Source organism: Ranitomeya variabilis, chromosome 3 (assembly GCF_051348905.1).
Source record: "Ranitomeya variabilis isolate aRanVar5 chromosome 3, aRanVar5.hap1, whole genome shotgun sequence".
Classification (NCBI taxonomy): Eukaryota; Metazoa; Chordata; class Amphibia; order Anura; family Dendrobatidae; genus Ranitomeya; species Ranitomeya variabilis.
In genome coordinates this window covers 609,090-625,388 of record NC_135234.1, presented here as the reverse complement: position 1 = coordinate 625,388, position 16,299 = coordinate 609,090, and the positions used below count along the sequence as shown (strand labels likewise).

At 47.5% G+C, this 16,299-nt stretch overlaps 1 protein-coding gene across 5 annotated transcripts in view; it reads left to right on the top strand.

The window, feature by feature from the left end:
• RECQL4 (RecQ like helicase 4) overlaps positions 1-16,299 on the top strand; it is a 227,312-nt gene that overhangs the window by 30,495 nt on the left and 180,518 nt on the right. For 2 of the 5 annotated variants that reach the window (XM_077293509.1, XM_077293511.1), the window contains one exon: positions 9,026-9,163. The exons of the other annotated variants lie outside the window; for them this stretch is intronic. In XM_077293509.1, coding sequence (XP_077149624.1) covers positions 9,026-9,163 — 138 coding nt within the window. The remainder of the gene's footprint in view (positions 1-9,025; positions 9,164-16,299) is intronic. 5 annotated transcript variants of the gene reach the window in all.

Sequence of the window (16,299 nt, the reverse complement as noted above, 5' to 3'; positions counted from 1 at the left end):
TTCTACTTCAATACAGTACTGTTGCTTTAAAAAAAACATCTCCCAGCTCGTGCCACATGGACAGAAATACAGAGAATCTTGGGCGCAGCTCCATACCCCCTCCCATCAGGAACTCAGCTGAGATAAGAATTTACAGCATCCCTCCACACAGAAAGGAGAAACTCACAAGCAATTGTGCAGTGGCTTCATTTACCCCTCCCATCAGAATTTTAGAAATTGTGTCCTTCACACAGAAACAGAATGCAGCAGTTCTTAGACTTAATTGATTTCTACAAAACCTTCATCCTCTGGGAATCAAAAACCGTTTCGCTATACGGGCAGATCACTGCACAATTTGAATAATCTGATCCTGACCGTGTCCGGCCAAACCACATACAGAAACCTGTCCAATGTCAAACCATATATAACACGGGTTTCACTGAATCTCAGATGTAAATTAAAAATATCCACAACTCATCCATCCTGGACTCTCTGCAACAATTGGATAAGTAATGATACTTATGTGATTCATTCGTGCTCACTCAGGGATTTTTTTTTTCTTTCACTTTTCAGATGATTTTTACAAGAAGAGGATCAAAATCCCTTATCTCAATCACTCTGCCTGATTCAGCTCAAAGTGAGTTGAATAATGTCCTCCGTCACATACAGAGGATCACACCTAATGGAACCCCTCATCAATCAGGGACTTATTTATATCCCTTATATTCAGTTACTCATTCCTCATCTCATTCATGTCATTCAGAGGTTCTCATATACATACGTACAAGATTTACACAGCCTGCCTATTTTGCACTTTGGAATTAACACAACGTATGTAAAACTGCAGCAGTGTCCACTTACAATCCAAAAATGCCAAAGCCAACTACATAAACATAAAAAGCAGAAACACAACCCTATACAATGTACTGACAATCCAAGATGACCAACAGACCAAGAACAGACAAAACACAAAATTCACTGGTGATGTAGGTTCTTTGAACCGTGTTCACAGCCTTTACCCAGAGATATGGAGAGATCCAAAGAGATTGTAAGTGTAAAACAAAGTGTAAGAATAACATTTCTCACCTTGCTGCAGCTGGATTTCCATGTCCAATCTCCCAGGAAGCTCACACATACGGATTCCGAATAGACTGGTTACCACGGCCCCACTTTGGGCGCCAAAACTGTCGTAGCTGTTTGCGTTCTAACCCAATGTCAGATATGCCAGATCATCAGTGAGGCCATTCCCTATCGGTAGGGCCTTCCTGTCCCTTATACCATCCCGGTGTGTGTGTGGTGCAGTCCGCTGACCGACCCCCTGGTGGGACCGTGACACTGTGTTTACCCTTTTTTCACTCCTGCCCCCTTCTTTTCTGGGGGGAGGGTGGGAGCAGCTTAGAATTTTTTGAAGGAGTACAGAGCGGTACAAACCCAGGCATCTCCACCTTTAGGGGTAACTGGAGTTGGGGATAGACCTAGGACTCCCCTACATTAAGGGACAGTATAGGGTGCTTCTGCGCCAGCTTTCCTACAGTCACATGACACGCTGCTTGAAGACTTCCATTGAAAGAGAACTCGCCACCTCTCGTGGCAGCCTGTTCCATTCATTGATCACCCTCATTGTCAAAAGTTTTTCTAATATCTAATATGAATCTTCTCCCTTTCAGTTAAATTCCATTGCTACTCGTTTTTCCATGTGTTGATAAGAATAATGATAATCCTCTACAATGTGACATCTTTTTCGATATGTATAGACTGCTATTAAGTTTCCTCTTAGCCTTCTTTTTTGCATTTAAACATTCCCAGATCCTGTAACCGTTCCTCGTATGACATATTTTGCAGTCCAATCCCCATCCTGGTACCTCTTCTTTGAACTTGCTCCTGTTTTTCAATGTATTTTTAAAAAAATGTTGTGCCTAGAATTGGACACAGTATTCCAGATGACACCTGACCAAGGAGGAGTAGAGGGGGATAATTACTTCACGTAATCTAGACTTTATGCTTCTCTTAATACATCCCAGAATTGCATTTGCTTTTTTTGCTGCTGCATCACTGTTGACTCATGTGTAGTCTGTGATCTATTAGTATACCCAAGTCTTTTTCACACGTGCTGTTGCTTAGTTCTATTCCTCCCATTCTATAGATGTAATTTTTCATTTTTCTTGACCAGATGTAGAATTTTGCCTTTCTCTCTGTTAAATACCATTCTATTAGTCGCTGCCCATTGTTCAAGCTTATCTAGATCCTTCTGAATCCTTCCTCTGTCTTCTCTAGTGTTAACTAACCCTCCTAGCTAGTTTTGCATCGTCTGCAAATTTTGATTAGTTCACCTTCAGTTCCCTTGTCTAGATCATTTATAAAAAATGTTGAACAACATTGGGGCCAGGACAGAGCCTTGTGGTACCCACTTGAAACACTGGAACCAGGACAGAGCCGTTTTGGACCCCACTTTGTAAAACTGGGGTCAGGACAGAGCCTTGTGGTACGCCACCTGAAACAGTCTTCCAATTGGATGTGCAGCCATTTACAGTATTACCACTCTTTGCGTTCGATCATTGAGCCAGTTATGAATCCACCTAACCGTAGCCTTGTCAATCCCATACTTGGTCATTATTTCAATAAGGATAGTATGAGATACTTTATTAAGTGCTTTGCTGGAGTCGAGATGTATAATATATACTGAATTTCCCTGATCCACCCCAACTCAAATACTTAAGTTTATGGAACAATTTCAAGGGTGCAAACACTTTTGGCCATGACTGTATTTGTGTGTATAGCAAAGCTGTGTGAGTATAACACACAATACAGAGAGACACTAACAATAGATTTATTACCTCCCTGTTCTACCCTAGTACATTAAAATTAGTGATAATGACCTCTCAGCTTTGCACTGCAAAGGGAAGTGTTAATTGACAGCATAAAATGGGAAAAACATTTTTCCTAAACCTGGAATGCATCTTTAAAGTCCAAAAAATACACTACACATTTTATTTCCTATGCCGAGGTGCATGACTTTACATTTCTCTACATTACACTTCAATTGCAAGTTCTCAGCCCAAGCCCCCAGCTTCTTTAAATCCTTCTCTAACAATAAATTATTCTCCTCTGTGTTAATTGCACTGCAGAGTTTAGCATCAGCTCTGCAGATATTGTAATTCTTCAGCTTAAGCCCCTTACAAGGTCATTAATAAATATGATTAAACAAAGAGGGCCCAATACTGACCGCTGTGGCCCCCAATACTGACCCCTGTAACGGTACCCCACTGTTAATGGAACACATTTGGATTGGGTCACAGTTAAAAACACCCTTTATTTCCTATCACTGAACCAGTTAACCCAGTGACACATTTTCCCCTAGTCCCATTGCTCTCATGTTTCTACCAACCTCTTGTGTGGTCCCATATAAAATGCCTTTAGAAAGTCCAGATAGAGGACATCAGCAGGGTTACCCTGGTGCAATCTGGAAATGACCCTTTAATTGTACAGTGAAGATTACCAAACCTTGTGCTGGTCAGAAGATGCAGTATAATGAGGCAAGGAATTATGTTACAGATCTGATGGGGCAGTCACTATGACCACCGCTCCGTTTGTTGTCCTTCTGTAATGTCCATCCGTGAAGGCTAGTGTATCCATAATAAAGCTCGGGGGCCGCCGGTGTTCCAGCAGGGGGTTTCACTGCCCAATGGAGTGAAAATGAAGTAGGATCCAGCGGTAGGCGAGGCAGCTAAAAATTGACTTTCATTCCAGACTAGTAAAATAAACTGCACATACGGTTATATGAAAAAGTTTGGGCACCCCTATTAATCTTAAGCTTAATGTTTTATAAAAATAGTTTTTTTTGCAACAGCTATTTCAGTTTCATATATCTAATAACTGTTGGACACCATAATGTTTCTGCCTTGAAATGAGGTTTATTGTACTATCAGAAAATGTGCAATCTGCATTCAAACAAAATTTGACAGGTGCATAAGTATGGGCACCCTTATCATTTTCTTGTTTTAAATACTCCTACCTACTTTTTACTGACTTACTAAAGCACTTTTTTTGGTTTTGTATCCTCATTGAGCTTTGAACTTCATAGCTAGGTGTATGCAATCATGAGAAAAGCTACCTAAAGTGGCCACTTGCAAGTTGTTTTCCTGTTTGAATCTCCTCTGAAGAGTGGCATCATGTGCTCCTCAAAACAACTGTCAAATGATCTGAAAACAAAGATTATTCAACATAGTTGTTCAGGGGAAGGATACAAAAAGCTGTCTCAGAGGTTTAACCTGTCAATTTCCACTGTGAGGATCATAGTAAGGAAATGGAAGACCACAGGTACAGTTCTTGTTAAGGCCAGAAGTGGCAGGCCAAGAAAAACATCAGAAAGGCAGAGAAGAAGAATGGTGAGATCAGTCAAGGACAATCCTCAGACCACCTCCAGAGAGCTGCAGCATCAACTTGCTGCAGATGGTGTCACTGTGCATCGGTCAACTATACAACGCACTTTGCACAAGGAGAAGCTGTATGGGAGAGTGATGCGAAAGAAGCCGTGTCTGCAAGCACGCCACAGAGTCAGCTGAGGTATGCAAAAGCACATTTGGAGAAGCCAATTTCTTTTTGGAAGAAGGTCCTGTGGACTGATGAAACCAAGATTGAGTTGTTTGGTCATACAAAAAGGCGTTATGCATGGCGGCAAAAAACCCCACAGCATTCCAAGAAAAAACACTTGCTACCCACAGTAAAATTTGGTGGAGGTTCCATCATGCTTTGGGGCTGTGTGACCAATGCCGGTACCGGGAATCTTTTTAAAGTTGAGGGACGCATGGATTCCTCTCAGTATCAGCAGATTCTTGACAATAATGTTCATGAATCAGTGACAAAGTTGAAGTTACGCAGGGGATGGATCTTTCAGCAAGACAATGATGCAAAACACCGCTCCAAATCTACTCAGGCATTCATGCAGAGGAACAATTACACTGTTCTGGAATGGCCATCCCAGTCCCCAGACCTGAATATCATTGAACATCTGTGGGATCATTTGAAGAGGGCTGTCCATGCTCGGCGACCATCAAACTTAGCTGAACTGGAATTGTTTTGTAAAGAGGAATGGTCAAAAATACCTTCATCCAGGATCTCATTAAAAGCTGCAGGAAGTGACTAGAGGCTGTTATTTTTGCAAAAGGAGGATCTACTAAATATTAATGTCACTTTTCTGGTGAGGTGCCCATACTTATGCACCTGTCAAATTTTGTTTGAATGCAGATTGCACATTTTCTGTTAGTACAATAAACCTCATTTCATGGCAGAAACATTACTGTGTCCAACAGTTATTAGATATATGAAACTGAAATAGCTGTTGCCAAAAACACAATTTTTTATAAAACATTAAGCTTAAGATTAATAGGGGTGCCCAAACTTTTTCATATAACTGTATAGTTATGGGCACGAACACACTGTTAGGAAAGATCAACGTGTTTTGACTTAGTCATGGCCTCTCTGCCCAGTATACTGTGACAGCCCAGCGGGGGGGCCTCTCTGCCCAGTATAAAGTGACAGCCCAGCGGGGGCCTCTCTGCCCAGTGTACAGCGACAGCCCAGCGGAGGCCTCTCTGCCCAGTATACAGTGACAGCCCAGCGGGGGGCCTCTGTGTCCAGTATACAGTGACAGCCCAGCGGGGGCCTCTCTGCCCAGTATACAGTAACAGCCCAGCGGGGGCCTCTCTGCCCAGTATACAGTAACAGCCCAGCGGGGGGCCTCTCTGCCCAGTATACAGTGACAGCCCAGCGGGGGCCTCTCTGCCCAGTATACAGTGACAGCCCAGCGGGGGGCCTCTCTGCCCAGTATAAAGTGACAGCCCAGCGGGGGCCTCTCTGCCCAGTATACAGTGACAGCCCAGCGGGGGCCTCTCTGCCCAGTGTACAGCGACAGCCCAGCGGAGGCCTCTCTGCCCAGTATACAGTGACAGCCCAGCGGGGGGCCTCTGTGTCCAGTATACAGTGACAGCCCAGCGGGGGCCTCTCTGCCCAGTATACAGTAACAGCCCAGCGGGGGGCCTCTCTGCCCAGTATACAGTGACAGCCCTGTGGGGGCCTCTCTGCCCAGTATACAGTGACAGCCCAGTGGGGGCCTCTCTGCCCAATATACAGTGACAGCCCAGCGGGGGCCTCTCTGCCCAGTATACAGTGACAGCCCAGCGGCGGGCCTCTGTGTCCAGTATACAGTGACAGCCCAGCGGAGGGCCTCTCTGCCCAGTATACAGTGACAGCCCAGTGGGGGCCTCTCTGCCCAATATACAGTGACAGCCCAGCCGGGGCCTCTCTGCCCAGTATACAGTAACAGCCCAGCGGGGGGCCTCTCTGCCCAGTATACAGTGACAGCCCAGCGGGGGGCCTCTCTGCCCAGTATACAGTGACAGCCCAGCGGGAGGCCTCTCTGCCCAGTATACAGTGACAGCCCAGCGGGGGGCCTCTCTGCCCAGTATACAGTGACAGCCCAGCGGGGGGGCTCTCTGCCCAGTATACAGTGACAGCCCAGCGGGGGGCCTCTCTGCCCAGTATACAGTGACAGCCCAGCGGGGGGGCTCTCTGCCCAGTATACAGTGACAGCCCAGCGGGGGGCCTCTCTGCCCAGTATACTGTGACAGCCCAGCGGGGGGCCTCTCTGCCCAGTATAAAGTGACAGCCCAGCGGGGGCCTCTCTGCCCAGTGTACAGCGACAGCCCAGCGGAGGCCTCTCTGCCCAGTATACAGTGACAGCCCAGCGGGGGGCCTCTGTGTCCAGTATACAGTGACAGCCCAGCGGGGGCCTCTCTGCCCAGTATACAGTAACAGCCCAGCGGGGGGCCTCTCTGCCCAGTATACAGTGACAGCCCTGTGGGGGCCTCTCTGCCCAGTATACAGTGACAGCCCAGTGGGGGCCTCTCTGCCCAATATACAGTGACAGCCCAGCGGGGGCCTCTCTGCCCAGTATACAGTGACAGCCCAGCGGCGGGCCTCTGTGTCCAGTATACAGTGACAGCCCAGCGGAGGGCCTCTCTGCCCAGTATACAGTGACAGCCCAGTGGGGGCCTCTCTGCCCAATATACAGTGACAGCCCAGCCGGGGCCTCTCTGCCCAGTATACAGTAACAGCCCAGCGGGGGGCCTCTCTGCCCAGTATACAGTGACAGCCCAGCGGGGGGCCTCTCTGCCCAGTATACAGTGACAGCCCAGCGGGAGGCCTCTCTGCCCAGTATACAGTGACAGCCCAGCGGGGGGCCTCTCTGCCCAGTATACAGTGACAGCCCAGCGGGGGGGCTCTCTGCCCAGTATACAGTGACAGCCCAGCGGGGGGCCTCTCTGCCCAGTATACAGTGACAGCCCAGCGGGGGGCCTCTCTGCCCAGTATACAGTGACAGCCCAGCGGGGGCCTCTCTGCCCAGTATACAGTGACAGCCCAGCGGGGGCCTCTGCCCAGTATACAGTGACAGCCCAGCGGGGGCCTCTGCCCAGTATACAGTGACAGCCCAGCGGGAGGCCTCTCTGCCCAGTATACAGTGACAGCCCAGCGGGAGGCCTCTCTGCCCACTATACAGTGACAGCCCAGTGGGGGCCTCTCTGCCCAGTATACAGTGACAGCCCAGCGGGGGGCCTCTCTGCCCAGTATACAGTGACAGCCCAGTGGGGGCCTCTCTGCCCAGTATACAGTGACAGCCCAGCGGGGGGCCTCTCTGCCCAGTATACAGTGACAGCCCAGCGGGGGGCCTCTGCCCAGTATACAGTGACAGCCCAGCGGGGGGCCTCTGCCCAGTATACAGTGACAGCCCAGCGGGGGGGCCTCTCTGCCCAGTATACAGTGACAGCCCAGCGGGGGGCCTCTGCCCAGTATACAGTGACAGCCCAGTGGGGGCCTCTCTGCCCAGTATACAGTGACAGCCCAGTGGGGGCCTCTCTGCCCAGTATACAGTGACAGCCCAGTGGGGGCCTCTCTGCCCAGTATACAGTGACAGCCCAGCGGGAGGCCTCTCTGCCCAGTATACAGTGACAGCCCAGTGGGGGCCTCTCTGCCCAGTATACAGTGACAGCCCAGCGGGGGGGCTCTCTGCCCAGTATACAGTGACAGCCCTGTGGGGGCCTCTCTGCCCAGTATACAGTGACAGCCCAGTGGGGGCCTCTCTGCCCAGTATACAGTGACAGCCCTGTGGGGGCCTCTGTGTCCAGTATACAGTGACAGCCCAGCGGGGGGCCTCTCTGCCCAGTATACAGTGACAGCCCAGCGGGGGGCCTCTGCCCAGTATACAGTGACAGCCCAGCGGGGGGCCTCTGCCCAGTATACAGTGACAGCCCAGCGGGGGGGCTCTCTGCCCAGTATACAGTGACAGCCCAGTGGGGGCCTCTCTGCCCAGTATACAGTGACAGCCCAGTGGGGGCCTCTCTGCCCAGTATACAGTGACAGCCCAGTGGGGGCCTCTCTGCCCAGTATACAGTGACAGCCCAGCGGGGGCCTCTCTGCCCAGTATACAGTGACAGCCCAGTGGGGGCCTCTCTGCCCAGTATACAGTGACAGCCCAGTGGGGGCCTCTCTGCCCAGTATACAGTGACAGCCCAGTGGGGGCCTCTCTGCCCAGTATACAGTGACAGCCCAGTGGGGGCCTCTCTGCCCAGTATACAGTGACAGCCCAGTGGGGGCCTCTCTGCCCAGTATACAGTGACAGCCCAGCGGGAGGCCTCTCTGCCCAGTATACAGTGACAGCCCAGCGGGGGGCCTCTCTGCCCAGTATACAGTGACAGCCCAGCGGGGGGCCTCTCTGCCCAGTATACAGTGACAGCCCAGCGGGGGGCCTCTCTGCCCAGTATACAGTGACAGCCCAGCGGGGGGCCTCTCTGCCCAGTATACAGTGACAGCCCAGCGGGGGGCCTCTCTGCCCAGTATACAGTGACAGCCCAGCGGGGGGCCTCTCTGCCCAGTATACAGTGACAGCCCTGTGGGGGCCTCTCTGCCCAGTATACAGTGACAGCCCAGCGGCGGGCACCTTCTCTGGACATGGATGCTGGCATCTCAGTGTTCTGTATTGTGCCATCTTCAGGACACAGACTCGTGGGGACGCCATCTTAATCGCGCCAGCGTGGCTCCACAGATGTCGGCAGAGGAGCGCGAATCCCTGAAGTCATCAGTCCAGTACTTTGGAATGAAGATTAAAAGCAATTTAGGAGGAGCCTTAAAGGTAAATGCCGAGACTGGTGATATACCGGCGTGTGTGATGTTGGGAAAACCTGTATGTCCATGGAATAAGACTCACACATATATTTATTGTAGTGCAGTGCTCACTGAATGTGTTGGGGGACGCACACTTGGCAGCGGATTAAGGCACACCGGGACGATTTTCCTCTTAAACCTGTTCATGCAGTTTATTAAGCACTCGTAAACCACTGTAGGCCATGTTATACATCACAGACCTCACATATAGTCCACTCTCAACTGCGGTTATGTCCGCACACTTCATTAACTGATCCTCGTCAGTGCACACAGTCTCCCATGATCTGGGCTTCGACGTGCTTGGCAGCGTTGCAGGCTTCACAGGCTGGCATCACATGGGTCCTGACTTCCAGGGAAGCTTCCTTACTGGGATCACTGAACTGTAGTATGACTTGCTTGACCAGTTCACATCCATCAGTTCCAGACCCTCAGAAGGATGGTAGCTTCCCCCCAACACAGATAGCCGTTGCAGACTCTGCAGGCAACTGCCTCTTCCATGTGCCTTCCAGAAAACCTGAACTCTTGCAGGACCTTCCAACACAGACCACGTGACCAAAACCACAGTCTCATTATATTGTATGACACACTCCCTAATGGGAGGTGTGTGGTCAGCCAGACCTGCCCCGCTCTGTGACTAACCCTGCAAGCCCAGCCCCTTATACCCGAAGTATATGTATATATATATGTGTGTGTGTGTGTGTTTGTAATAAAAATATATATATATATATATGTGTGTGTGTGTGTGTGTGTGTGTGTGTGTGTGTGTGTGTGTGTGTGTGTGTGTGATAGAGATATATATATATACACACACACACACACACACACACACACACACACACACACACACACACACACACACACATATATATATATATATATATATATATATATATATATATATATATATATATACAGTGCCTACAAGTAGTATTCAACCCCCTGCAGATTTAGCAGGTTTACACATTTGGAATTAACTTGGCATTGTGACATTTGGACTGTAGATCAGCCTGGAAGTGTGAAATGCACTGCAGCAAAAAAGAATGTTATTTCTTTGTTTATTTTTTTTTTAAATTGTGGAAAGTCTTTTCAGAGGGTCATTTATTATTCAACCCCTCAACCCACCAGAATTCTGTTTGGTTCCCCTAAAGTATGAAGAAGTAGTTCAGGCACAAATAACAATGAGCTTCACATGTTTGGATTAATTATCTCTTTTTCCAGCCTTTTCGGACTATTTAAGACCCTCCCCAAACTTGTGAACAGCACTCATACATGGTCAACATGGGAAAGACAAAGGAGCATTCCAAGGCCATCAGAGACAAGATCGTGGAGGGTCACAAGGCTGGCAAGGGGTACAAAACCCTTTCCAAGGAGTTGGGCCTACCTGTCTCCACTGTTGGGAGCATCATCCGGAAGTGGAAGGCTTATGGAACTACTGTTAGCCTTCAACGGCCTGGACAGCCTTTGAAAGTTTCCTCCCGTGCCGAGGCCAGGCTTGTCCGAAGAGTCAAGGCTAACCCAAGGACAACAAGGAAGGAGCTCCGGGAAGATCTCATGGCAGTGGGGACATTGGTTTCAGTCAATACCATAAGTAACGTACTCCACCGCAATGGTCTCCGTTCCAGACGAGCCCCTAAGGTACCTTTACTTTCAAAGCGTCATGTCAAGGCTCATCTACAGTTTGCTCATGATCACTTGGAGTACTCTGAGACTGACTGGTTCAAGGTTCTCTGGTCTGATGAGACCAAGATCGAGATCTTTGGTGCCAACCACACACGTGACGTTTGGAGACTGGATGGCACTGCATACGACCCCAAGAATACCATCCCTACAGTCAAGCATAGTGGTGGCAGCATCATGCTGTGGGGCTGTTTCTCTGCCAAGGGGCCTGGCCATCTGGTCCGCATCCATGGGAAGATGGATAGCACGGCCTACCTGGAGGCCACAGAAGCTACCTAGGAACAAATGTAATACCCACATGAAAAGGGAGGTCCAGGAGTCCACCACACCCGACGCGCGTTTCGCACGGAAATGCTTCGTCCCCTGGCCATATGGCCTAGCAAGGGCTTTTTTATACTGCTCACGGACCGTTATGTGTGGTTTATTTAAACTATGTGACTTTCACTTGTCATATACCGGCCCTATGTGCTTATGCTACAACCACTTTTGGTGTGTTTCATTTACATACCTAATTATGTGCCCTGCTATGTTGATTATCTTATTTACTTCATATACCTAGTTCCCATGTGTATAGCATCTTATTAAAATCCACATTAAGTGCTGTTATTGTTAGGTCTAATTGTCCACCTTTGTTTTGTGTCTGTTGTGTCTCACCTTTGCCGTATCTGGCAATTTTATGACCACCTTGCTGGTTTATTTGTCATTAATAAAGGATTTTTTATAAACAACATTGTGCATGTGGTGCCCTTTTTTGTAGGTATTTATTTATGTTTGGCTAACCACGATAGGATTTGTTATTGGTGTTGTGTTCTATCTTATTAAACCTGCTAAATCTGCAGGGGGTTGAATACTACTTGTAGGCACTGTGTATATATATATATATATATATATATATATATATATATATATATATATATATATATATATATATATATATATATATATATATATACACATACAGTATATATTTATATACACACACACACCACAAAAAAGAGAAAAAAAAAAAAGGAAACACTAAAATCCCACATCCTAGATACCACTGAATGAAATATTCCAGTTGTAAATCTTTATTCATTGCATAGTGGGATGTGTTGAAAACAATAAAACCTAAAAATGATCAACGGAAATCACAACTAATATCCCACGGAGGTCTGGAGCTGGAATGATGCTCAGAATCAAAGTGGAAAATGAAGTTACAGGCTGATCCAACTTCAGTGGAAATGCCTCAAGAGAAGGAAATGATGCTCAGTAGTGTGTGTGGCCTCCACGTGCTTGTATGACCTCCCTACAATGCTTGGGCATGCTTCTGATGAGGCGGCTGATGGTCTCCTGAGGGATCTCCCAGACCTGGACTAAAGCATCTGCCAACTCCTGGACAGTCTGTGACATTGGTGTATGTCAGAGGGTGAAAAAGACTCTCCACTGACCAGGATGACCGTCATCTTATTCGAATGTCACTCAGCAACCGCAGGATGAGATCATGTGACCTACAAAAGGAATGGCGAATGGCAGCTGGGGTGAAGTGCAAGGCAAGAACAGTTTGTAACAGGCTCCTAGAGGCAGTGAGAAGCAAAGGAGAGCCAGGCTGAAGATTGCCAAAGACCATAAGGATTGGACCATAGAGGACTGGAGTAAGGTAGGCTTCTCTGATGAGTCTAATTTTCAGCTTTGCCCAACACCTGGTCGTCTAATGGTTAGGCGGAGACCTGGAGAGGTGTACAAGTCACAGTGTCTTGCACCCACTGTGAAATTTGGTGCAGGATCAGTGATGAACTGGGGAGGCTTCAGCAAGGCTGGAATTGGGCAGGTTAATCCTTGCGAAGGACGTATGAATCAAGCCGCATACAAGGTTATCCTGGAAAAACATTTGATTCCTTCTTCTCAGGCAATGTTCCCCAACTCTGAGGACTGGTTATTCCAGCAGGACGATGCACCATGCCACACAGCTAGGTCAATCAAGGTGTGTATGAAGGACCACCACATCAAATCCCTGTCATGGCCGCCCAATCTCCAGACCTGAACCCCACTGAAAACCTCTGGAATGTAATCAAGAGGAAGATGGACAAGTCACAAGCCATCAAACAAAGAAGAACTGCTTACAAATATTTTTGTACCAGGAGTGGCATAAGGTCACCCAAAAGCAGTGCGAAAGAAAGGTGGAAAGCATGCCAAGACGCATGAAAGCTGTGATTAACAATCATGGTTATTCCACACAATATTGATTTCTGAACTCTTCCTGAGGTAAAACATTAGTATTGTTGCTTCTAAATGATTTTTAACTTGTTTTCTTTGCATTATTTGAGGTCTGAAAGCACTGGGGTTTTTTTTTTAAATTTTGACCATTTCTCATTTTCAGAAAATAAATGCAAAATTTATTGCTTGGAACTTTGGAGACATGTTGTCAGTAGTTTATAGAATAAAAGAACAATTTACATTTTACTCAAATATGCCTATAAAGAGAGAAATCAGAACACACACACACACACACACACACACACACACACACACACACACACACACACACACACACACACACACACACACACACACACAGTATTCAGACCCCTTTAAATTTTTCTCTGTTTCATTGCAGCCATTTGGTAAATTCAAAAAAAGTTCATTTTTTTTCTGGTAAATTCAAAAAAAGTTCATTTTTTTTCTCATTAATGTACACTCTGCTCCCCATCTTGACTGAAAAAACCCAGAAATGTAGTAATTTTTGCAAATTCAATAAAAAAAGAACTGAAATATCCCATGGCCATAAGTCTTCAGAACTTTTGCTCAGTATTAAGTAGAAGCACCTTTTGAGCTAGTACAGCCATGAGTCGTCTTGGGAATGATGCAACAAGTTTTTCACACCTGGATTTGGGGATTCTCTGCCATTCTTTCTTGCAGATCTTCTCCAGTTCCGTCAGGTTGGATGGTGAATGTTGGTAGACAGCAATTTTCAGGTCTCTCCAGAGATGTGTGCTTAGGGTCGTTGTCTGGTTGGAAGGTGAATCTTCGGCCAAGTCTGAGGTCCAGAACATTCTGGAAGAGGTTTTCATCCAGGATATCTCTGTACTTGGCCGCATTCATGTTTCCTTCAATGGCAAACAGTCGTCCTGTCCCTGCAGCTGAAAAACACCCCCATAGCATGATGCTGCCACCACCATGTTTCACTGTTGGGATTGTATTGGGCAAGGGATGAGCAGTGCCTGGTTTTCTCCACACGTACCGCTTAGAATTATCACCAAAAAGCTCTATCTTCGTCTTGTCAGACCAGAGAATCTTATCTCTCATAGTCTGGTAGCCCTTCATGTGTTTTTTTTTTTTTTTTTTTTTAAGCAAACTCTATGTGAAGTTTCATATGTCTTGCACTGAGGAGAGGCTTCCGTCGGGCCACTCTGCCATAAAAGCCTGACTGGTGGAGGCTGCAGTGATAGTTGACTTTGTGGAACTTTCTCCCATCTCCCTACTGCATCTCTGGAACTCGGCCACAGTGATCTTGGGGTTCTTCTTTATCTCTCTCACCAAGGCCCTAATAACTGTAAGGCTAAGTGCACACGTTGCGGAATTGCCGCGGAAATTTTCGTGGAAATTCCGCAATTCCTGTCGCGGGTATATCGCATGCGGAATTGGCATGCGTATTCCCGCTAAATACTAGCGTTTTGCAAGCGTAATTAGCTTGCAGAATGCTAGCGTTTTCCAAGCGATCTGTAGCATCGCTTGGAAAACTGATTGGCAGGTTGGTCACACTTGTCAAACAGTGTAGCATCAATAGTAAAAACATCTAATGTTAAAAATAATTAAAAAAAACATAAAAATAGTTATTCTCACCTTCCGACGTCACCCGATCTCATCGGTGCAAGCGGCGGCTGGGATGCTGTGTGTGAAGGACCTTTGTGACGTCACGGTCACATGACCGTGACGTCATCCCAGGTCCTTCGCACACAGCATCCTTGGGAACGGAAGCCGCTGCGTGCACCGCTGAGAGGCGGGAGGACTCCGGGGGCCATTGGAAGGTGAGTATATCACTATTTTTTATTTTAATTATTTTTTTTTTAACAATTATATGGTGCCCAGTCCGTGCAGGAGTGTCTCCTCTCCTCAACCCTGGGTACCATCCGCACATGATTCGCTTACTTCCCGCATTGTGGGCATAGCCTCATGTGGGAAGTAAGCTGATCAATGCATTCCTATGTGTGCGGAATCCCCGCGATTCCACAAATTAATGAACATGCTGCGTTTTTTTCCGGAATGCGTTTCCGCTCAGGAAAAAAGCGCAGCATGTGTATACAAAATGTGGATTGCATTCTTTTATTAGGATGCTTAACGTGAGCGTTTTTTCTCGGTTTTATCCGGAACGTGTGAACACAGCCTTAGATACAATGTTGTTACGCTCCAGGAAGACATCCGGGCCTCTCTTGAACTCCTCGACTGAGTTCACCATCACCACCTCCTCAGGCAAGGAATTCCACATTCTCACTGCCCTAACAGTAAAGAATCCTCTTCTAGGTTGGTGGAAAAACCTTCTCTCCTCCAGACGCAAAGAATGCCCCCTTGTGCCCGTCACCTTCCTTGGTATAAACAGATCCTCGGAGAGATATTTGTATTGTCCTCTTATATACTTATACATGGTTATTAGATCGCCCCTCAGTCATATTTTTTCTAGACTAAATAATCCCAATTTTGCTAATCTCTCTGGGTTTTGTAGTTCCCCCATCCCCTTTATTTATTTTGTTGCCCTGGGCAGCACGGTGGCTCAGTGGTTAGCACAGCAGCCTTGCAGCGCTGGAGTCCTGGGTTGACATCCCACCAAGGACAACATCTGCAAGGAGTTTGTATGTTTTCCCCGTGTTTGCATGGGTTTCCTCCGGGTACTCCAGTTTCCTCCCACATTCCAAAGACAGACTGATAGGGAATTTAGATTGTGAGCCCCATCAGGGACAGTGATGATAATGTGTGCAAATTGTAAAACGCTGCGGAATATGTTAGCGCTATATAAAAATAAAGATTATTATTATTGACCTCCTTTGTACTCGCTCTAGTTCCATTATATCCTTCCTGAGCACCGGTGCCCAAAATTGTACACCGTACTCAATGTGCGGTCTAACCAGGGATTTGTACAGAGGCAGTATAATGCTCTCCTCATTTGTATCCAGACCTCTATTAATGCACCCCATGATCCTGTTCGCCTTGCTGCTGCCGGGCCCGATGTCCACAGATGGGGGTTGTGCTCACAGCTCAACACCATGCAGGATGCTTGGCATTTGCCACAGAACACCAGGATTGGCAAAATCACCACTGGCGCCCTGTGCTCCTCACAGATGAAAGCAGGTTCACACTGAGCACATGTGACAGAGTCTGGAGATGCCGTGGAGAGCGATCTGCTGCCTGCAACATCCTTCAGCATGACCGGTTTGGCAGTGGGTCAGTTATGGT